Genomic DNA, 24,207 nt, shown 5'->3' on the forward strand with positions numbered 1-24,207 from the left:
TTTTCATTTATCTATGCTTTATCCCCTCTTTGCTCACACCTTATTTCTGTCATGATGACTGCCATCCTTGCAACTTTTAACTTCAAAATTTCTAAAATCTTGCTTGTCAATCACATTTTATTATTAATTTTCAGCTCTTTCTGTCTTGCTTTATCTTTCCTGATCTGAAACCTGTATATTTATTGTTTAATCTGTGTCAAGTTCTGGTATCCACTTTTCTCCAGACTTACACCATAGGAGTAAGGAGATACTGAATATTATTATTTATTTACTTGTCAGTCAATTTGTTGCTGCTTACAAATTTTATTCCTTGTAATTTTATTTCATTAACATTTTTTTCATGACAGATTCGAAGTGCTGATTGACTGTCACAGAGTATCATCTGTGTATTACAGCTCCGCAATTGTACTTACATCTGTTGTTGTTGTTGTTGTTCTTGTTGTTGTTGTCTTCAGTCCTGAGACTGGTTTGATGCAGCTCTCCATGCTACTCTGTCCTGTGCTAGCTTCTTCATCTTCCAGTACCTACTGCAACCTACATCCTTCTGAATCTGCTTAGTGTATTCATCTCTTGGTCTCCCTCTACGATTTTTACCCTCCACGCTGCCCTCCAATGCTAAATTTGTGATCCCTTGATGCCTCAGGACATGTCCTACCAACTGATCCCTTCTTCTAGTCAAGTTGTGCCACAAACTTCTCTTCTCCCCAATCCTATTCAATACCTCTTCATTAGTTACGTGATCTATCCACCTTATCTTCAGCATTCTTCTGTAGCACCACATTTCGAAAGCTTCTATTCTCTTCTTGTCCAAACTATTTATCGTCCATGTTTCACTTCCATACATGGCTACACTCCATACAAATACTTTCAGAAACAACTTCCTGATACATAAATCTATATTCAATGTTAACAAATTTCTTTTCTTCAGAAACGCTTTCCTTGCCATTGCCAGTCTACATTTTATACCCTCTCTACTTCGACCATCATCAGTTATTTTACTTCCTAAATAGCAAAACTCCTTTACTACTTTGAGTGTCTCATTTCCTAATCTAATTCCCTCAGCATCACCCGATTTAATTCAACTACATTCCATTGTCCTCGTTTTGCTTTTGTTGATGTTTATCTTATATCCTCCTTTCAAGACACTGTCCATTCCGTTCAACTGCTCCTCCAGGTCCTTTGCTGTCTCTGACAGAATTACAATGTCATCAGCAAACCTCAAAGCTTTTACTTCTTCTCCATGAATTTTAATTCCTACTGCGAATTTTTATTTTGTTTCCTTTACTGCTTGCTCAATATACAAATTGAATAACATCGGGGAGAGGCTACAACCCTGTCTCAATCCTTTCCCAACCACTGCTTCCCTTTCAAGCCCCTTGACTCATAACTGCCATCTGGTTTCTGTACAAATTGTAAATAGCCTTTCACTCCCTGTATTTTACCCCTGCCACCTTTAGAATTTGAAAGAGAGTATTCCAGTCAACATTGTCAAAAGCTTTTTCAAAGACTACAAATGCTAGAAATGTAGGTTTGCCTTTTCTTAATCTTTCTTCTAACATAAGTCGTAAGGTCAGTATTGCCTCACGTGTTCGTATATTTCTACGGAATCCAAAGCTGATTACATGTGCAACTGCTCAAGAACGCACCTTGCATTTTTTTTTTTTAAGGATAATTATACTTTTTGCCCTCATTATCACATAATTTGTAACATATGATAGAACTAAAATAAATATGAAGAACTATTCTCGAAGAATGTTCTTTTTTAATGTGTGTTGCCTTTTAAGATGCATCAAACAAAAATGTGTAAGTAACATTGTAAATGATGGCATAAATGGTGATGCCTGGTCTTCTGGGCCTGAAATTTTTCTAAGTGGCTGGTCCTAAGAGTGTTAAGTTTTGAAATAGTCAAATGCACCACGTGTTAAGAAACTGATCACACATTCTCACAAGCAACATAATTCATCTTGAGTAAAAGGAAATTTACATTGAAAATAATGTTCTCAATAATTTTTTGCAACCTGTTAGAAATGCAAACAGTTGTTACGTCTCACTCATCAAAAGCAGTTTAATGTTATGAAGTATTGCATAGTCTTTGTCCTAAAGCCTTTGCTGATGGCAGACGCTTGCATGTGCACTGTGTTTTGCTGCTGTAATTAGTGAATTTTCGTGCAATCCTAAAAAAATTTGCAAAAAAAATTTGCAGGGATTTCCCAGATGAAAAAACTCCCCACTTTTTCTCGGGTTTCCCGGTTGTCCTGGGGCATGTACACCCTGATTTACATACAACATTTTGTTTCTGAAGATGTCTATGGTACAAGACAACTTGAGTGCGAGTACTAAATAAGTTATTTCCTATAATCTATATACGAAAATGCTGGTAACCCATGAAGTTCAATAGCTATTCTCGTGTTGTGTGAATTTATTTGATTTTTTGTTCTGTGATCATTTAATGCAACAGCTATCCCCGCCATGAACCATAACCTTACCATTGGTGGGGAGGCTTGCGTGCCACAGCGATACAGGTAGCCGTACCGTAGGTACAACCACAATGCACAATGGAGGGTTATCAGTTGAGAGGCCAGACAATCGTATGGTTCCTGAAGAGGGGCAGCAGCCTTTTCAGTAGTTGCAGGGGCAACAGTCTGGATGATTGGCTGATCTGGCCTTGTAACACTAACCAAAACCGCCTTGCTGTTGTGGTACTGTGAACGGCTGAAAGCAAGGGTAAACTGAGCTGTAACTTTTCCCGAGGGCATGCAGCTTTACTGTACGATTAAATGATAATGGCGTCCTCTTGGGTAAAATATTCCGGAGGTAAAATAGTCCCCCATCTGGATCTCCGGGCAGGGACTACTCAGGAGGATGTTGTTATCAGGAGAAAGAAAACTGGTGTTCTATGGATCGGAGTGTGGAATGTCAGATCCCTTAATTGGGCAGGTATGCTAGAAAGTTTAAAAAGGGAAATGGATAGGTTAAATTTAGATATCATGGGAATTAGTGAAGTTCGATGGCACGAGGAACAAGACTTTTGGTCAGGTGAATACAGGGTTATAAATACAAAATCAAATAGGGGTAATGCAGGAGTAGGTTTAATAATGAATTTTAAAAAAAGGAGTGCAGTTAAGCTACTAAAAACAGCATAGTGAACGCATTATTGTGGCCAAGATAGATACGAAGCCCATGTCTACTACAGTAGTACAAGTTTATATGCCAACTAGCTCTGCAGATGACCAAGAAATTGAAGAAATGTATGATGAAATAAAATGAATTATTCAGATTGTGAAGGGAGACGAATATTTAATAGTCATGGGCGACTGGAATTCGGCAGCAGGAAAAGGGAGAGAACGAAACATAGTAGGTGAATATGGACTGGGGCTAAAAAATGAAAGAGGAAGCCGCCTTGTAGAATTCTGCACAGAGCATAACTTAACCATAGCTAACACTTGGTTCAAGAATCATGAAAGAAGGTTGTATGCATGGAAGAATCCTGGAGACACTCAAAAGTTTCAGATAGATTACATAATGGTAAGACAGATATTTAGGAACCAGATTCTAAATTGTAAGACATTTCCAGGGGCAGATGTGGACTCTGACCACAATATGTTGGTTATGAACTGTACATTAAAACTGAAGAAACTGCAAAAAGGTGGGAATTGAAGGAGATGGGACCCGGATAACCTCAAAAAACCAGAAGTTGTACAGAGTTTCAGGGAGAGCATAAGGGAACAATTGACAGGAATGGGGGAAACAAATACAGTAGAAGAAGAATCGGTAGCTCTGAGAGATGAAGTAGTGAAGGCAGCAGAGGATAAAGTAGGTAAAAAGACGAGGGCTGCTAGAAATCCTTCGGTAACAGAAGAAATATTGAATTTCATTGATGAAAGGAGAAAATATAAAAATGCAGTAAATGAAGCAGGCAAAAAGGAATACAGACGTCTCAAAAATGAGATCGACAGGAAGTGCAAAATGGCTAAGCAGGGATGGCTAGAGGACAAATGTAAGGATGTAGAGGCTTATCTCACTAGGGGTAAGATAGATACTGCCTACAGGAAAATTAAAGAGACCTTTGGAGAAAAGAGAACCACTTGTATGAATATCAAGAGCTCAGATGGAAACCCAGTTCTAAGCAAAGAAGGGAAAGCAGAAAGGTGGAAGGAGTATATAAGAGGGTCTATACAAGGGCGATGTTCTTTAGGACAATATTATGGAAATGGAAGAGGAGGTAGATGAAGATGAAATGGGAGATATGATACTGCATGAAGAGTTTGACAGAACACTGAAAGACCTAAGTCGAAACAAGGGCCCAGTAGTAGACAAGATTCCATTAGAACTACTAACAGCCTTGGGAGAGACAGTCTTGACAAAATTCTACCATCTGGCGAGCACGATGTATGAGACAGGCGAAATTCACTCAGACTGCAAGAAGAATATAATAATTCCAATCCCAAAGAAAGCAGGTGTTGGCAGATGTGAAAATTACTGAACTATCTGTTTAATAAGTCACAGCTGCAAAATACTAATGCCAATTCTTTACAGACAAATGGAAAAACTGGTAGAAGCCGACCTCGGGGAAGATCAGTTTGGATTCCGTAGAAATGTTGGAACACATGAGGCAATACTGAGCCCATGACTTATCTTAGAAGAAAGAGTAAGGAAAGTCAAACCTACGTTTCTAGCATTTGTAGGCTTGGAGAAATGCTTTTGACAATGTTGACTGGAATACTCTCTTTCAAATTCTAAAGGTGGCAGGGGTAAAATACAGGGAGCGAAAAGCTATTTACAATTTGTACAGAAATCAGATGGCAGTTATAAGAGTCGCGGGAAATGAAAGGGAAGCAGTGGTTGGGAAGGGAGTGAGACAGCGTTGTAGCCTCTCCCCAATGCTATTCAATCTGTATATTGAGCCAGCAGAAAAGGAAACAAATGAAAAGTTCAGAGTAGCTATTAAAATCCATGGAGAAGAAATAAAAACTTTGATGTTCGCCGATGAGATTGTAATTCTCTCAGCAACAGCAAAGGTCTTTGAAGAGCAGTTGAACGGGATGGACAGTGTCTTGCAAGGAGGATATAAGATGAACATCAACAAAAGCAACACGAGGATAATAGAATGTAGTCGAATTAAGTCAGGTGATGCTGAGAGAAATGAGACACTTAAGGTAGTAAAGGATTTTTGCTATTTGGGGAGCAAAATAACTGATGATGGTCGAAGTAGAGAGGATATAAAATTTAGACTGGCAATGGCATGGAAAGCGTTTCTGAGAAAGTGAAATTTGTTAACATCGAGTATTGATTTAAGTGTCAGGAAGTCGTTTCTGAAAGTATTTGTATGGAGTGTAGCCATGTATGGAAGTGAAAAACGCACGATAAATAGTTTAGACAAGAAGAGAATAGTAGCTTTCGAAATGTGGTGCTACAGAATAATGCTTAAGATTAGATGGGTAAATCACATAACTAATGAGGTGGTAATGAACATATTGGGGAGAAGAGAAATTTGTGGCACAACTTGACTAGAAGAAGGGATCGGTTGGCATGACACGTTCTAACGCATCAAGGGATCACCAATTTAGTACTGGAGGGCAGTGTGGAGGGTAAAAATTGTAGAGGGAGACCAAGAGATGAATACACTAAGCAGATTCAGAAGGATGTAGGTTGCAGTAGGTACTGGAAGATGAAGAAGCTAGCACAGGATAGAGTAGCATGGAGAGCTGCACCAAACCAGTCTCAGGACTGAAGATCACCACAACAACAACAACAACAACAACAACATTCTGGCATTCATATTACAACTGAAAGAAGAAACTGGAGTATAATCTACTTCAGTAAAACAATTACAGGACATAGGATTCAGTATTTTGGTTTTCTCTCTGTCATCATATGTTTCAATGCCAGTATGTACTCTGAGTGAGATTATAGCTAACTATGATTCATTTACTGACTTTATGTAAGAGCAAAACTTCTTAGATTTTTTGTCAGCTCATTAGGGCACATCTTCTCTTTGAACTCACTGGATGCTTCTGGAATTTCTCTCCTTTAGCTCATTTTAGCTTCAGTCAGCTTTTGTTTATAAGCAACATTTTGACTTCATTCTAATCCGTGAAGAAGCTCTTTCGCTTATCAGCTTTCTAATATGACTATTTAAACATGGCTCATCTCTTCAACCCACACAACTTTGTTTGGCCCATACCTGCTTAGGGTGTACAGTGCAATAATATTGAATTGTATACATTAACACTCTGCATTTACAACCACAAGGGGGGGGATCGTCTTCCGTCCCCCATTTACAAAGCATTAACATTTTTCATCTTTCTTAATATTAATTTTAACACAATGTACAATAATTTTATAATGGAAAATCTGAGACAGAATAACATCAATATGAATTAGGACATACTACTATTTACCACAGATGAGGGAATGAGCTATCAGGAAAAAGTCCTTCATCAGATGTTGGAAAACAACACACATTCACACTCTCTCAACTCAAATTCATAAGACCACAGTAGTCTCCAGATGTTGAGGACAAACCACAGTAAGTGGCAATCTTGAATTGGGTGGGTAGTGGAGGTACAGAAGAGGCATGTGGTGTAGAGCTGGAAGGAAAGCAGGGTAAGGATAGGGAAGATAGTGTAGTGCTGCCTGTGGGAGTGTGCAAGGACGTGGTGGGGACAGGATGAGGGGCTTTGAAGTGCAGTATCAGCAGGACGTGCTTTGTGCATGGGTAGGGCGGGATTCACAAACAGGTAAGAGTAAATTAATAAGCAGGTGCAGTCGAAAGGGGAGGGGGGTTAGGGGCCACTTGTGAGGTTGGAGTGGGAGCAGGGAAGCATATAGGGGGCAGAGAGTAGCAAAGGTTGAGGATGGGAGGGGGGGATGCGATTACTTGAATGAAGGATCTTGTGCTGACAGGAAGAATCCAGATGGTACAAACTATGAAGCAGTCATTGAAACCAAACACATTGTACTGGATGGTATGCTCGGCAACAGATGGTCCAATTGTATCTTGGCCACAATTTGGCAGTGGCCACTCATGCAGATAGGCACTGCTACTGGTCATGCCCATTTAAAATGCCATCAAGCTGGTAGACAACATGACTGCTCTCACAGGTGGCCCTGACATGTCTGTGACAAGACCAGAGTAGACAGAAATGGGAGGGTGCCTGGGACAGGTCTCACATCGATGTCTATTGCAGGGACTGTGAGCCATGGGGCAATGGTTGGCAGCAAGGCTGGAATAAGGACAGACAAGAATACTGGCTAGGTCAGATGGGAGGCATTAGGACCATCTATCTCATTTAAGGGTACTAAGAGGGGTAGTCGAAACCCTGGCGAGAATGTGATTCAGTAGTTCCAGTACTGCGTGGTACTGAGTCATGAGTACGATGCTCCTTTGTAGCTGATTAGTGGGTATGTGGGGGATGGTAGGTCATGGGAGACAAGACATGGGAGATCTGTTTCTAGGCAAGGTTTGGAGGGTAACTTCGGTTTGTGAAGGCCTTAGCAAGACCTTTAGGATACAGGGTGACTCCTCATCACTGCATGTGTGACAGCCACATATGTCTAGGCTGTATGGATGGGACTAATCAGTGGGAAATGGGTGGCAGCAGTCAGAAAGGAGATATTGTTGGTGGTTGATAGGTTCATTGCAGTGGAGGTACTGATCGAGCCATGTGTGAGATGGAAGCCAATGCTGTGGAAAGTTGCTTGTTGAGCTGAGGAGGATCAAATGAAGCAAATGAGGAGGAAGGTATTTAGGTTCTGAGCGAATATGGATGGCATGTCCTCACCCTCGGTCCAGATCATGAAGATGTCAACAATGAATCTGAGCCAATGAGAGGTTTGGGATTCCGAATCACTAGTAAAGATTTCTCTAGACGGTCCATGAGTAGACAGGCATCAAATGGTGCCATGCAGATGGCCAGGGCTGTGCTGTGAATTTGTTTGTATCTAATGCCTTCAAAGGAAAAGCAACCAAGGGTGAGCATATAGTTATGAGTACACAGTCATGTTAATCAAGAAGGAGGTTGTAGGTTTGGAGTCAGACAGGTACTGAGAACGGTAGTGTTCAATGAAGGCAAGGCAATGGGTATTAAGGGTGGTGTAGAGAGAGGCAACATCGAGAGTGACAAGGAGGATATTGGGTCTCAAAGGGACAGAATTGTGAAGAATAAGACCTGTCTCACACATCCTTCTTCCACTATTACCTACTCCAGTCCTGTCACATGGCATCTCCTAACCCATCAAAGCCAGGGCCAACTGTGAAAGCAGTCACATGGTCTTCCAAATAAGCTGCAACCACTGTGCAGCATTGTATTTGGGCATGAGCATTAACAAGCTGCCTGCCTGCATGAACAATAAATGCCAAACTGTGGCCAACTTATAGTTTAACCACCAGCCTGTCAAGCATGCTGTGGAATGCAATCTGCTTCAATCCAATGACTCGCAACATAGCGGACATGCTGAGCCACAGAAAAGCACAACAAAAAGACTGTCAGAAATTGGCTTTTGGCCAACAAGGCCTTTGTCAAAAATAGACAGCAGGCGCACGCACGCACACGCACATGCGCGAACTCGCACGCACGCAAGCACGTACACACGCACGCACGTACACACACACAATGCTCACTCACATGACCACAGTCTCTGGCAGCTGGAGCAAAGCTGCAAGCCAGAGGCAACTGGGTTGGGATGAGGAGGAGGTTGGGTGGGGAAGGGGAGGAGTTGGGGATGATAATGTGTTGCTGGGAGCGTGCAGGGACAAGGTGGAGAGAAGGGCAGCTTGGTGTAGTTGGGAGGTTAGACGGAGGGCAGGTGAAGATGGGGATAGTGGAAAAGGAAAAGAGTAAAAAGACTTGGTGTGTTGATGGAATGAGGTCTGTATAGTGTTGGAATAGGATCAGGGATGGGGCTAGGTGGGTAAGGATGGTGACTGATGAAGGTTGAAGCCAGGAGGGATATGGGAACATAGGGCATATTTCAGGCAGAGTTCCCACCTCCACAATCCAGAAAAGCTGGTGTTGGTAAAAAGGGTCCAGATGCTACAAGTTGTGAAGCAGTCACTGAAATGGAGACCATCAGTGTGCTCAGCAACAGGATGGGCTAGTCGTATCTGGCCACAGTTTGTCGGTGGCCATTCAAGCTGACAGACAACTTGTTGGTATCATGTCCACGTGGGATGCAGCACAGCCATTGCAGCTTGACTTATAGTTCACTTGGCTGGTTTCATAAACAGCCCTGCCTTTGTTGGGGTAAGTGATGTTTGTGGCTGTACTGGAGTAGGTGGTGGTGGGAGGATCCATAGGACAGGTCTTGCATCTAGGTCTATTACAGGTATACGAACTATGAGGGAAGGGGTTGGAAGCAACAGTTGCGTAGGGATGGATGAGGATATTGTGTAGGTGAGTAGAGAAATACCACTGTGTGAGGGCTGGAAAGGATAGTGGGTAGGACATTTCTCATTTCAGGGCTTTCAGGGCACGATGAGAGTTAATTGAAACCCTGATGAAGAACGTAATTCAGTTTCTATAATCCTGGGTGGTACTGAGAAACGAGGGAAATGCTCCTGTGTGGCCAGATGATGGGACTTCGCGAGGTGTTGGGTGACAGGAAAGATAAGGCACATGAGATCTGTTTTTGTACAAGGTTGGGAGTGTAAGTACGATCTGTAAAGGCCTCATTGAGGCCCTCAGTATATTTTGAGAGGGACTGCTCGTCACTACAGGTGCAACAGCCATGGGTGGCTAGGCTGTATGGGAGGGACTTCTTGGTATGGAATGGGTGGCAGCTGTCCAAGTGGAGGTATTACTGGTGGTTGGTAGGTTTAATATGGACAATGGTAAAGATGTAGCCGTCTTTGAGGTGGAGGTCAACATCTAGGAAAGTGGTTTGTTGGGTTGAGTAGGACCAGGTGAAGCGAATGGGGGAGAAGGTGTTAAGGTTCTGGAGAAATGTGGATAGGGTGTCCTCGCCCTCAATCCAGATCAAAAAGACGTCATCAGTGAACCTGAACCATGTGGGTTTGGTATTCTGGGTGTTTAGGAAGGATTCCTCTAGATAGCCCATAAATAGGTTGGCATAGGATGGTGCGATGCGAATAGCCATGTTCGGATTTGTTTGTAGGTAATTCCTTCAAAGGGGAAGTAATTATGATGAGGATATAGTTGGTCATGGGGACTAGGAAGGAAGTGTTGGTTTGGAATCCATTGGGTGTTGGGAAACGTATTGTTTAATAGCAGTAAGGCCACGGGAATTAGGGGCATTAGTGTAAAGTGAGATGGCATCAATAGTGATGAGCAGGAGTCACGGTGATCCACCCCGATGTGCAGATTAACCTTACATCCATAGAAAGATCCACAATTCACAAGTTAAAAATTGATCCCGACATTATTATCCTATCTGCTGGCACCATTTGCTCCACTGAGTCTCAAGAGTTCCTGTTCCTTTACCAGATTGTGTCCTGCTCATCACTGTTGATGCCACATCCCTTTACACAAACATTCCTAATACCCATGACTTACTGCTGTTGAAAACTGCCTTTCTCAACATCCAATGAATTCCAAACCAACCACCTACTTTCTAGCTGCCATGACCAACTATATCCGCACCCACAATTACTTCTCAAAGATGACATCATCAGTACTTCTGTCCATATTAAACCAATCAGCCACCAGTAATACCTCCACTTCGACAGCTGCCACCCATTCCATACCATGTTGTCACTTCCATACAGCCTAGCCACCTGTGGCCGTCACATTTGTAATGACTAGTGGGCCCTCTCAAAATATACCAAGTGTCTCACTGAGGCTTTTACAGAATGTAATTACCCTCCCAACCCTGTATAAAAACAGATTTCCAGTACCTTATCTTTCCAGTCACCCAACACCTCCCAAAGTCCCATCGTTCAGCTACACAGGAGCAGTTCCCTCATGACTCAGTACCGCCCAGGGTTAAAGCAACTGAATTTTGTTCTTCACCAAGGTTTCAACTACCTCTCATCGTACCCTGAAATGAGAAATGTCCTACCCACTATCCTTCCCACCCCTCCCACAGTAGTATTTCTCCAACCACTGAACCTACACAATACCCTGTTCATTCCTACACAATCCCTTGCCTCATGGCTGATATCCATGTAATAGACCTAGATACAAGACCTGTCCCATACATTCTCCCACCACCACCACCTATTCCAGACCAATCACAAACATCAGCTACCCCTTCAAATGCAGGGCTACCTGTAAACCAGTCATGTGATCTACAAGCTAATCTGCAACCACAATGCTGCATTCTAAGTGGGCACGACACCAACAAGCTGTCTGTCAGCTTGAATGGCCACCAAAAAACTGTGGCCAAGGAACAACTGGCTCACCCTCTTGCTGAGCACGCTGCCCAACACAACATCTTTAATTTTAGAAACTAGTTCACAATTTGTAAAATCTGGATCCTTCTTAACAACACCATCTTTTCTGAATTGCGCGCGTGGGAACTCTGCTTGCAATATATCCTATGTTCTCGTAATCATCCTGGTCTCAACCTCTGTTAATAATTGTCCTCGCCTCAACCTCTGTTAGCCATCTTCTTTACCCATCTAGCACTTTCCCTGTTCCCATTTCAGCACTACAGAGCCCTCGTGCCATGAACACATTCAGTATTCTTACTTCTCTCCTTTTCCTCTACCTCCCCTCTCTCCCCGTCCTCCGTATGAGAGTTGACTTTGCATGCAGGCGCATGTGTGTGTCTAATATCCTCACCCCACCACATTCCTGCTCACTCCCACAGGCAGCATTGCATCATGTTTGCCCACTCTTACCCTGTTACCCTTCCCCCTTCACAAGTCTATTTTTCTAAACCTGATGAAGAACTTGTCCAGTGTCTTAGTCTAATTTTAAAAGTGCCTGTCGTCACACATAATTTAGGAAAATATATGCAAAGCCCAAATGACATCTGCATCTGTACAGATAAGTATCATGTGCCGGCACATATTCTGGTATTCATTTACCAGCAAACAGTAACTTTTCCATTTATTAACTTACAAAGACAGCAGTTGGTGAGGCAGCATTCAGAGCCACCATGATAGTGATCATTTGATAAGTACAACCTATAAAGGTAAAAAACGATCCCACATAATAATTCTGTTTAGCAGGTAAGAAATTATAAAACCTCCATCATTCCCCATAAGTAACTTTGGTTAGAGTCAAAACTGTCATTGTTAACTTACGAGTTATTATTGATGAATCTCAGCAGAAAGGAGACCGAGCTAAAATTACGGAAGCATATTCCAATATTTTCTCTGCCACTGCAGACTTCTACGGTTCATTCTGTGGCACATACGTTCTGCACATTATTCAGTCTCAATGTAAATGTTCCCAGCCACTGTAATTATCGCTGCAGGTGAACAAGACAAAATGCATTCTTGGTGTTCTGATACCAAGACCATCTTTCTTGGGTCATTTGCTGGATTTAGATAATGAGCAGAATGTGTAATATGTGGCCTCTTCTGCTGGATAAAGTGCCTCAGAAAGAAAGAGGTCTGTACCAGCTTCTTGGACTAGCACAGTGTCTCGGAGCTGTTCCTCTATGTTTAATACCTAAAAGCTGTGTTTCAGATGCCCCAATCTGGATTCTGAATGGTTGTTAGCCTTCACCCTGTGCAGTAATACATTCATGACAACCCTTTATTACCCCAAGTGATGGAAACATCTTGCAAATCTAGGAAGAGTAGTTTTCCATCTCTCCCTACATCTACTGTGAATTTAATGTTCAACAGGAAACCATTCACGTGATATAGAAACTGCTGCAATACCATTTAACCATGGTTTCAATGTGTCATCCACATATTGATAAATGGGTTCTTCATGTATGACATAGAAATTTAGAGCTTGTTCTTTGAAAATGTCCTAAAATTTGCTATAGTACATGATATAGGACAACCCCTCCCTCGTAATATTCTTCACGTCGATGAAAGTATATTGCTCAGAGCGTGTGGTGAAACAGAATATCATCATCTGGCAAAAACTGTTCAGATGACAGTTTCAGTGTTTCCTCCAAGGACACACTTTAAAATAAACATGACAGCTAAGCTGACTCATATGTCATTCAGATATATCATCAGTGCTCTGATACTTTCCATGAAAGTTTTTGAGATCATGCTGTGGTCATTACCATGTCTCACTTTTAGAGCCAAAACTTTTGTCAAGTACTTCACTAACCTTTAAAGGGCTGAACTAGTGATAAAACCAGTGAAAGTAGAACTTCATTCTTGAGGATCTTTGATGGTGTATGCAGTCTTAAGTCATTTCACAAAAAGTAGATCCAGTTCCTGAATATTTCTTCTGACAGAGTGTTTTCTTAAAATATTCTAAACATTGCTAGTAATTTTTAGTTGGGCTGCACCTTATGTTTTATTATTTAACAAAACTATTTCTGGTGGTAGCCATATGTGCTGAGGATGGATATCTTCTGACCACCAGTTTCTAAAGACCTTCCAGGTACCTGGACCCTCTGGGACATACAGGTATCCCCCACCTCTATCTTCAGGTAGGAACCATTATTACAGACCTAACAGTCAGGTAGTGTTGATACTAAAAGGTAGATAATGCTGCTTCTAGCTTTCAGAACATTTATGCAAACATATATGCAAAACATGCTTGGCTGGGAAAAGCTGGAAATGAGGGATAGGTTACTCAGGTTGAGGGGGACCTATGTGTTATAAGGAAAAGGAGAGGTAAAGATTAAGGAGACGGCAACAGAGATAGTACATTGGTAAGACTGGAGTTACTGCTCAACACACTACCAACTACCACTCAATAATCTCTGAAGTGTCTGTAACTCGTATTATTGTTGACTGTTTACTTTGTTTTCACAGATGCCTCTCATCAGCTTTATAATTCTTCTGGAAATTTTTGATTTGTAAAACAGGTATTCTGCCATCTTCTTTTCCATTCGTCACCATTATATTTATGCTCTTTAATCAACACTTTGTCCCCCTCCTCCCCATTTCACCATATTCTTCGTCTGTGTTTCTCTATTATTCTCCCACTGCTCATCAGTTGCCTTCCTCAACCATTAAGCCAGCAATACTACAAATTATGCAGGTCCTTATGTGGCCACTGTCAGACTTCATCAATGGCATTACTCAAACTTTTGAGAAGTAAATGATCAAATTTAAATCTAAAATGATTTCTCTTTAAAAAAAATAATTCATGAAGTGTTTTACTCTGACTCCAGTTCTGTTGTGAATACTGATCTATCTTTACTGCAATTGTGTGTGCAGAATTCTAAACTGAACAGTTATCAACACATGGCTGGATAGAGACTTTGGGAAACTTGGTCAGGGGAATATGTTTACCTGTGCAAGACCATCTTCAGTTGATGGTTTCCGTTTCTTCGGTGGTAGTATCTTCAAGTCCTCATTGGATGATGTGGCTACTGCATGGGATGAATGAGAATCACTCCAGTTTTCCCTGAAAATGATGTGAAAGCCGCACTGTGTATCAGATTTACAGTTAAATCATCATAATGGCTTGCAATAACAGAAGTTTTTTAAAATAATAACACAACAATAATGTGGTAGAAAATGGGAAGCATTAGAGGAAAAAGTGAAATGCTCTTCAAATTCTTGTTTTAACTGTTCATGCAAAACAGGTAAAATACAGAGGAAAAAATGACTGCTCATTTCTGATGGTATCTCCCTAGTATTTGTATATGGAATCTCCTCTGAAATCAGAATGGGTTCACAGGATAATATGCCTTTCACTGCATACGAGTTATCATTATTCTTTCTGGAACTACATAGCAAAATTCTTGGTTATTATTTTGTCATTTCAAAATATATGCCTATTGCCATAAACATGTTAATACCTTAAAAATTTTAAAAATTAAGCTATTCAGGATCAAAGACTTAGGAGAAATAATGCATTCACATCCATTACTGAAATTAAGAAGTGGACACTTACACATGTCTCACTTATTGTGTTCAGGAATGTGTCATTATAACGTCACTCCTGTGCATATTAGGCAAGTGAGATGTGTATACCCCTCTGTGATCTCAAGAGAAGTGAAAGATGTATTTTCCATTCAATTCAATACAACAGGTCTGGATTGTTAATGTTGGTACGCCAGAATATCACACAGTTGACTGTTAAATTCAAACTCTTGTTCTCTGAAGTTGTTCTGTTGTGCTAAGTGTATTACATTAGTGCTCTTCATGCTCCTATCTTCCACAGTCACATGTAAAGCCAAAGAATGGATCCAATCCTTCTATCCAATACTCATTGATGAGTCTGATGCTGAAAATCAATACAGTAGACAGTAATTCTTATACACTGCTTTTCTCACTCTTAAGGATACTACCATACCAGTATTTGACTGATACTCATTCTCCCAAATGATAGATTTGAAACAAACAACCTTAGTATTGAAAAACTCAAGATTATTCCATGTGAACCAAGCAGACTGTCCCGTTGATAATCTCCAAGGCACAATTCACAATTGTCTCATAAGAATGGAAAATAATACAGGTTTCTCCTGTTTACATAAAGGGCAAAAGAATGGATGCATACAATACAGAGCAACACCATTAATGTGCATTCCTTGCTGGATCCTAATGCACATTCTATGTTCTAGCTACATGATGACACTTGACCAAAAGGCACACTTCTCACAGAATCAGGATGAGTTTGGGAAAAAACCACTCAAATGAAACACAGCTTGCTTTATTCAAACACAATACCAAACGGTGGATGCAAGTAAACACATAGGTTCATCCCCTGGAGTTTTGAAAGATGATCAAGCCACCCCTAATGTGCATTTCTTGCAGTATCCTACGGCATATTCAACATTTAAGTAATATGATGATGATGTAGGAAAAGATGCTCTTCTCACAGAATCAGGATGGATTCAGGAAAAACCACTCATGTGAAACACAGCTTGTTTTATTCAAACACCATTTCAAATGGTAGAGGCAGGTGAACAGGTAGGTTCACCTCCCAGAGGTTTAGAAGGTGTTTGGTTCAACACTCTACCACATTGTGAACTAATGACCGAACTACAATTATACAACGTAGTTTTACATATAGGCGATTGGTCTGATGAGATCTTGACAGATAGAACCCAATATGTTACAATGAATGTTCTATACACAAAAAAGTAAATTAGACATGCTGGAAGGAGGTGTAGTAGAACCATTAATGTGCTCAATATAAATAAATAATTTACCAGACACAGTCAGCAGCACTATTACATTAAGCACTGATGATATTGTCCTTTCAGGAAAGTACTATTCTGGACAATGATAGAGAAAGGCAGGGAGAGCTGGACTAAAATTTCCACTTGAAGTAACAAATAGCAGTTGTCTTTAAATGTGAGTTGGGTTGCCAATGACATTGTAACTCTGTCAGAGACAGTGAAGGACTTGTAATATCACATGAATGGAACTGATAGTGTCTTGAAGAGAGATTATAAGATGAATATCTACAAAAGTAAAATAATGACAATGGAATGCAGTCAAATCAAATCAGTTGATGCAGAGGAAATTAAATCAGGAAATGAGACACTTATAATGCAGTAGATAAGTTTTGCTACTTGGAAAGTAAAATTATGGCCAACACAGAAAGAGGGGGAAAAAAACAGACTGGTAATAACAAGAGTGAAGTTTCTTAAAGAGAGAAATTTGGATAGTGTAAGAGTTTCCTGGGTCTAAAACCGGTGTGCTGGGGGGCGGCAGTGCGGGAGGGGGGGATTGAGCTTTGGGTTTGCACAGCAGCAATCACAGACAGAAAACTCATTCTCCAACAGATGAGTTTCAGACCGGGAAAATCTTGCACCAGTCAATTTTGTCCCTTACTGAACTTATAGAGACAGCATATGAACATAAACAATTAAAAAGGACCAGCATTCATAGATCTACGTTCTGATTAAGACACAGTGAAACCATGAAATCCCATTGCAAAAGCAGAAAAATTGGCTTGCCCAGGTGTTTTATGTCACATGGGAGGACAGAAAGACCCAATAGCAACAGTAGAAAAATCAGATTGTCCAGGGTAGCATTTTGGACCTCTTTCTATTCAACCCGTATACCAATGACCAGCACAATGTAAATTAGTGACCCTCTTGTATGCTTCCTGTATGCTAACGATCTATCACAACTCAAGGAAATAGTTTTGCAGAAGTGAAACAAAATCTGGAATGTACTCTAAGCACCATGTCAGAGACCTACCACAAAAACTCCCTTAAACCAAACCCTTAGACATAGGACTCAATGTCTTTCCATCTTCGTTGCCACGATCATGAACACAGATAAGACTAGTTGTCGTATTAGACTGGTCACTGACATATAAACATCACTGTAAGAAGGCCAAATGAGAACAACAGCCTGGGCACAATGCTTCTCCATGTCAGTATGTGCTTGCCTGGTGTGTTCCAGATCTGTACATGTCAAAAAGGTCAACTTAAATTAAAAATGTCAATTAATAACTGGTTATATGAAAAACACAGTGCTCAATAAATTATGTAAAGCATCTCGATTTACAGACTCCAACTTTCAAAGAGCTGATCATGAATACGTTGGGAAACTTAAAAATATCTTTGACAAACACCTTATCTGGAGCTTCCTGTTGACATGAAAGACTTAAATCTCACCAGAGATTCCTAAACAGAGAACTTACCAAGCCTCCTGTGCAGTCATACCTGATCAAGTGGGGTCTTTTAGATAAAAATGATAACAGATGTGATAGTGATGAATATCATGTTATGGAACAGCTCCTGACCTCCCCTAACTGTACCAGTAAATGTCCACAAGATGAAGTACAGCAGACAAGCAAGAAAGCTTCGATTTCCTGACATGAAAAAGTAAAGCAGTAAGTGGATGTTAGGAAATCTTGTCTGAAGGTATTTGTTTGGAGTGTACTGTTAATGAAGGTCAAACATAGGCCATAAACAGCAAAGACAAGGGAAGAAGAGAATCTTTTGAAAGTGATGTTAGAAAAGAATGTTGGGGATTAGATTGATATGTTGAGTAAGTAACAAAGAGGTTCTGAATATATTTGAGCTGAAAAGGGCCATATGGCACAACTTGTCAAAAAGAAGGGACCAGTGATGGACACATCTGAGGCAGTAGTTTATCTGGAAGGAGGAGACAAGGTTTGGCAGCAATAAGCAGGTTCAAGTGGGTGTAGGTTGCAGTAATTACATACAGATGAGACTTGCACAACATAAACTAAAGCAAGGAGCAACTGCAAATCAATCATCGGACTAGAAATAAACAACAACAAAAAGCAAAAAAAATCTCATTGTTGTTTTTGGTTTCCTTTCTGTTAGAAACAGATTTTGTTTTTGTAATTGTTTTATTTATTCCATATTATTCTATATACACATTTCTTCTCTGATGAAGCTTGTGGTTTTCTACCTCATCATGGAAATTGAGGATCCCATTTCTTATCTACTGCAATTTCTTTCTTCTGATATTTCCTCTCTTATAGCCAAGTTCAAAATTATTTCACATGTGGGCTCTTAGCTGCTAATTTGCTTGTTAACAGACACTTGCCTACTGTATGTCTCACAAAGGTGAGCAAAGACCATTAAGGTAAGAGAAGAAATATTATACAAAGTATTAGGGATGAATAGGGTTTGGGGAACACAAGCACAAATATACCCCTGTATCCTGCCTCACATACATTCTCACATTAATGATTGAACTCCCCATTCCCACCCCGAATCACAAACTTTACTCCCACAAACTAGTATTATGATAGAAAGGAAAATTGTAATTCGAATCTACACAAAGAATTATTTATAGTTTCAATAGTATACATTATATTACTGGTAGTCCATTCATTCCATCCTTGAATCCCCCCCTCGATTCATAGTTGCTGATGATCATAAACATAATGGACCAGATGTCAGGTGAGCATACCCTGTGCACTGCCAACAAGTAATATGTTGGAGTGTTGCAGTGAAGCAACAGAAATTTCAATACTACCCATGCAATATGAGCAACATACAGTGAAGAACATTTTTGTCTGAATACAAAACACGATGGGTTCTGAACAAGTGAGACTTCTCACTTAGTGTACCCACAATTCACATCAGCAGAGGTAACTCAATGATATTCAATGAGGTTCAGTCAATAACAATACATCTACTATTGATCCAGAATGGTTCCTGTTCCCTATGTACATAAACAATTTGTCAGACATGGTGGGTAGCAATCTGAGATTGTTTACTAATGAAGCTTTTGTGTGTTGAAAAATTTCACTGTTTGATGACTGTAATTGTAATCAAGACGACTTGGGCAGAATTTATATTTGAAGTGATCGTTGGTGAGAAGATTTAAATGTGAATAAATGTAAGTTAATGCATGTGGGTGGAGAAACAATGTTTGAATACAGTATCAATGGTATACTCAGTAAACATGATTAAATACTTGTGTGTGATGTGAAACAACATAAAATGGAACAAGAATATAAGACCATCTGCAAAGAAGGAGAATGGTTAAAGAAAATGACTAGCAATGGCACAAAATACCCTCCACAAAGTACTTTGCCAAGTGCAGAACTCACTATAATGTCAATTAAAGAAATAGACTGCCACAATTGTAGCCACTAAATTTTACAGAGAAACTTGTCTCATACCTCAAGTAAACATCAGATGGGATGTCATGGGGTGCCATTTAGTATTTCCGACTGATACACCATCTATAAAGGTACTACACCGTTGACTTCTGCGGCTGAAAGCCGACAACTACCATGCACCCAGGTAAAAGAGCAACTAAGGACTAGTTACTATGGGCCAAAAGGCATCTCCTGAACAAATCCCTTCAACATCAGTGCATATCTGACAAGTAAGTTAAGCAGCAATATCTATGCCGACAATTTTTACGGCCATAATCCTGTTGATTGGCTACCAAGGGAAAACTAACAAAAAGTTGTCCCTAGCAGTGGGATTGACTTTTTGATACCATGTTATGGTTATGTAAGTTGAGGAATTTCTGACTTCCAGCCTTGCCTCCCAATCCTCCTTAAAAAAAACCTTAATCCTACTCCCAACATCACCACTGCTGAAGCCCAGGCTATCCGTGATCTGAAGACTGACCGATCCATCATCATTCTTCCGTCGGACAAGGGTTCCACGACCGTGGTACTTGATCGTCGGGAGTATGTGGATGAGGGACTGCGTCAGCTTTTAGACAACACCACATACAAAGTTTGCCAAGGTAATCCCATTCATGATGTCCAGGCGGAGCTTCAAGGAATCCTCAGAACCTTAGGCCAATTACAAAGCCTTTCACCTGACTCCATCAACCTCCTGACCCCAGCGACACACCGCATCCCTACCTTCTACCTTCTTCCTAAAATTCACAAACCCAATCATCCCGGCCACCCCATTGTAGCTGGTTACCAAGCCCCCACAGAACGTATCTCTGCCTACGTAGATCGACACCTTCAACTCATTACATGTAGTCTCCCATCCTTCATGAAAGACACCAACCACTTTCTCGAACACCTGAAATTATTACCCAGTCTGTTACCCCCAGAAGCCATCCTTGTAACCATTGATGCCACTTCCTTATACACAAATATTCCGCACGTCCAGGGCCTCGCTGTGATGGAACACTTCCTTTCACGCCGATAACCTGCCACCCTACCTAAAACCTCTTTCCTCATTACCTTACCCAACTTCATTCTGACCCACAACTTCTTCACTTTTGAAGGCCAGACATACTAACAATTAGACGGAACAGCCATGGGTACCAGGATGGCCCCCTCGTATGCAAACCTATTCATGGGTCGCTTCGAGCAAGCCTTCTTGGTTACCCAGGCCTGCCAACCCAAAGTTTGGTACAGATTTAATGACATCTTCATTATCTGGACTCACAGCGAAGAAGAACTCCAGAATTTCCTCTCCAACCTCAACTCCTTTGGTTCCATCAGATTCACCTGGTCCTACTCCAAATCCCATGCCACTTTCCTTGACGTTGACCTCCATCTGTCCAATGGCCAGCTTCACATGTCCGTCAACATCAAACCCACCAACAAGCAACAGTACCTCCATTATGACAGCTGCCACCCATTCCACATCAAACGGTCCCTTCCCTACAGCCTAGGTCTTTGTGACAAACGAATCTGCTCCAGTCCGGAATCCCTGAACCATTACACCAACGAACCATTACACCAACAACCTGAAAACAGCTTTCGCAACCCGCAACTACCCTCCCAACCTGGTACAGAAGCAAATAACTAGAGCAACTTCCTCATCCCCTCAAACCCAGAACCTCCCATAGAAGAACCACAAAAGTGCCCCACTTGTGACAGGATACTTTCTGGGACTGGATCAGACTCTGAATGTGGCTCTCCAGCAGGGATACGACTTCCTCAAATCCTGCCCTGAAATGAGATCCATCCTTCATTAAATCCTCCCCACTCCACCAAGAGTGTCTTTCCGCCGTCCACCTAACCTTCGTAACCTCTTAGTTCATCCCTATGAAATCCCCAAACCACCTTCCGTACCCTCTGGCTCCTACCCTTGTAACCGCCCCCAGTGTAAAATCTGTCCCATGCACCCTCCCACCACCACCTACTCCAGGCCTGTAACCTGGAAAGTGTACATAATCAAAGGCAGAGCCACGTGTGAAAGCACCCACGTGATTTACCAACTGACCTGCCTACACTGTGAAGCTTTCTATGTGGGAATGACCACCAACAAACTGTCCATTCGCATGAATGGACACAGGCAGACAGTGTTTGTTGGTAATGAGGATCACCCTGTGGCTAAACATGCCTTGGTGAACGGCCAGCACATCTTGGCACATTGTTACGCTGTCCGGGTTATCTGGATACTTCCCACTAACACCAACCTGTCAGAACTCAGAAGATGGGAACTTGCCCTTCAGTATATCCTCTCTTCTCGTTATCCGCCAGGCCGCAACCCCCACCAATTTGAAGTTGCCGCCGCTCATACCTGACCTGTCTTTCAACAAGATGTTTGCCTCTGTACTTCTGCCTCCTGGGATTGGAATGACTCCTTACCCTCTCCCTTAAAACCCACATCCTTTTGTCTTACCCTCTCCTTCCCTCTTTCCTGATGAAGCAACCGTTGGTTGCGAAAGCTTGAATTTTGTGTGTCTATCGACCTGCCAGCACTTTTGTTTGGTAAGTCACATCATCTTTGTTTTTAGATATATTTTTCCCACGTGGACTGTTTCCCTCTATTATAGTCACATAATTTTAATCATAACATCAACTCTCATTTTTCTTGCTGACATTCTTTTCCCACTTGAAATCCTTGTTCATGTGTGTTTAGTTAATTTTATGTATTACTTTTGATTTAGTTTATTTTATCATCCTATTTTTATGTTCAGGTTATTACATTCCTTGCAAGTATTCTTCATTTTGTTGAAATTTCGTTCTACTTATAGACAGTTCTTTCATTTAAATCTTCACCTGTTTTAATTTCTCTGTAGTGCAATAGGAATTCATGCTGTTTTAAATGTTCGTATGATGATTCCCATGCAAAACGCTTGCACCTCTTGTAATAAAAAATACATTTTGCACATCATTGCACAGTCATTATAAATAGGTTACTTCATCTTTTGTTTTTCAAGAGAGTTTCACGTGGTAAAAGAATGATACAAAGAAAACAATGAAACAAATGAAAAAGTTCACACGGTGATTAAAATTATGTGACAATGTAATCGAAATTTTAAAAAAATTAATGCACCTGACAAAATTTTAACCCACAACCTGCAGCATGTGAAGCCCTGAACCTACCCTTTACACAACACATCAAATCTATATAAAACATTTTTTATGCAATATTCAGAAATTATTTTGTCAATTACTAGCAACTGAGGGCCCAACTGGGTGAATGGCTGCAAGGTGTGATACCCGAGTATTAACCTACATCACCATATATTTGGTTTCAAAAAGTTGATCTTCCCACTGGGGGCTGCTTCTTGTAAGATATGCTGAATGAGATTGCACATAAAAATAAGAAAACAGTGTGGGTTGTTTTCCCAATATGAATCAAAATAATTACAAGGATGGTATTTCAAGCTCTGAAAATGAGTCCAGTCAGACAGCCAATAAAAGATGCGACTCTGGAAAGACCGTCTGGGGAGCAAGAGATGAAACTGACTTGGCAAGCTGAACTAGAGGAAAGGTTAAGCTTTGAATCAGTCTGTGAGTCATGTACAAGACATGCATTTGTTTGCGCACAGTCTGTAAAATTTGGATGATTGGGTTCATGTTGCATCCACCACACAGTTGTAACTCATCATAAATGTTAATTCATCCAAAAGTTAGAATCATCTATACCAAATAGTGAACTAAGAGAACTAAATGTCAGCACTGTCATATCAATGCTTGACAAGTGGTAGGGTTAGGTAATAATAACATACCCTCCACTACTCCTACAAGTGGAGTATTATCACATGTTACACATCTATACGCCAATGCCAAGCATAGCACAACAATTTAAAGTAACTGGCACTTTTGTTTGAAAATACTCCTTATGCATGTGGCAACATTTGTTGACAGGGTAATATGTATAAATCCATGTTTCACCTGCATAAATCACCTGCTTTAATCCTGACACTTCATTTTTGGTAAATGTAGCACACACATGCCGACTTGTTTATTTCAGCACCTCTTAAAACCAAAGACCACAAACAGAATAATTTTTCACAGAGTTTCCTTGCTAGCCTTGAAGTACAGTTATGGGCAACAAAAGATGTAAAGTTTTCACAAAGCAAGTATTTCTGTATGTTCTTCATATTATTGCACAAACTGCTGTCTAACAACAATTTTATGCGTATTGTCAATGAAATATTTGTTGTACAGACTTCACTTCTAGACTCCTGAATCCCTTTCCATGCAGTATCATTCATTCCAGCTGTAATCTGCATACCACTGACTCGCTCAACTTTGACATTTGGGTTGCACTATCAGTCACCTTACAGCTCAGCATTGTTAACTCCTTTCTCCCTGTCAACAAGATTTTAATGTAACAGTTAGCCACCACAGTTGTTCACAAGGGCACTTTCCTCCAAACCTTTCCCATGTTTGCACTGTGAAGTACCAATGCACACTATCTGAAACTGGAATATAGCCACAGTCAGTCACATGACGAAGTTAGCTCCTAATATGACTATTTCACAAGTCATTTTGTTGAGTAAGACATGGGATGAACTTGATTGGTACACTTCTTGTTAGTGCCACT

At 40.8% G+C, this 24,207-nt stretch overlaps 1 protein-coding gene across 2 annotated transcripts in view; it reads right to left on the reverse strand.

Annotated features, from left to right (window-relative positions):
* LOC126281191 (uncharacterized) overlaps positions 1 to 24,207 on the reverse strand; it is a 236,605-nt gene that overhangs the window by 64,996 nt on the left and 147,402 nt on the right. For both annotated transcript variants that reach the window (XM_049979903.1, XM_049979911.1), the window contains exon 14: positions 14,342 to 14,456. In XM_049979903.1, coding sequence (XP_049835860.1) covers positions 14,342 to 14,456 — 115 coding nt within the window. The remainder of the gene's footprint in view (positions 1 to 14,341; positions 14,457 to 24,207) is intronic.

The sequence above is a fragment of the Schistocerca gregaria genome, chromosome 1, assembly GCF_023897955.1.
Source record: "Schistocerca gregaria isolate iqSchGreg1 chromosome 1, iqSchGreg1.2, whole genome shotgun sequence".
NCBI classification, from domain to species: Eukaryota; Metazoa; Arthropoda; class Insecta; order Orthoptera; family Acrididae; genus Schistocerca; species Schistocerca gregaria.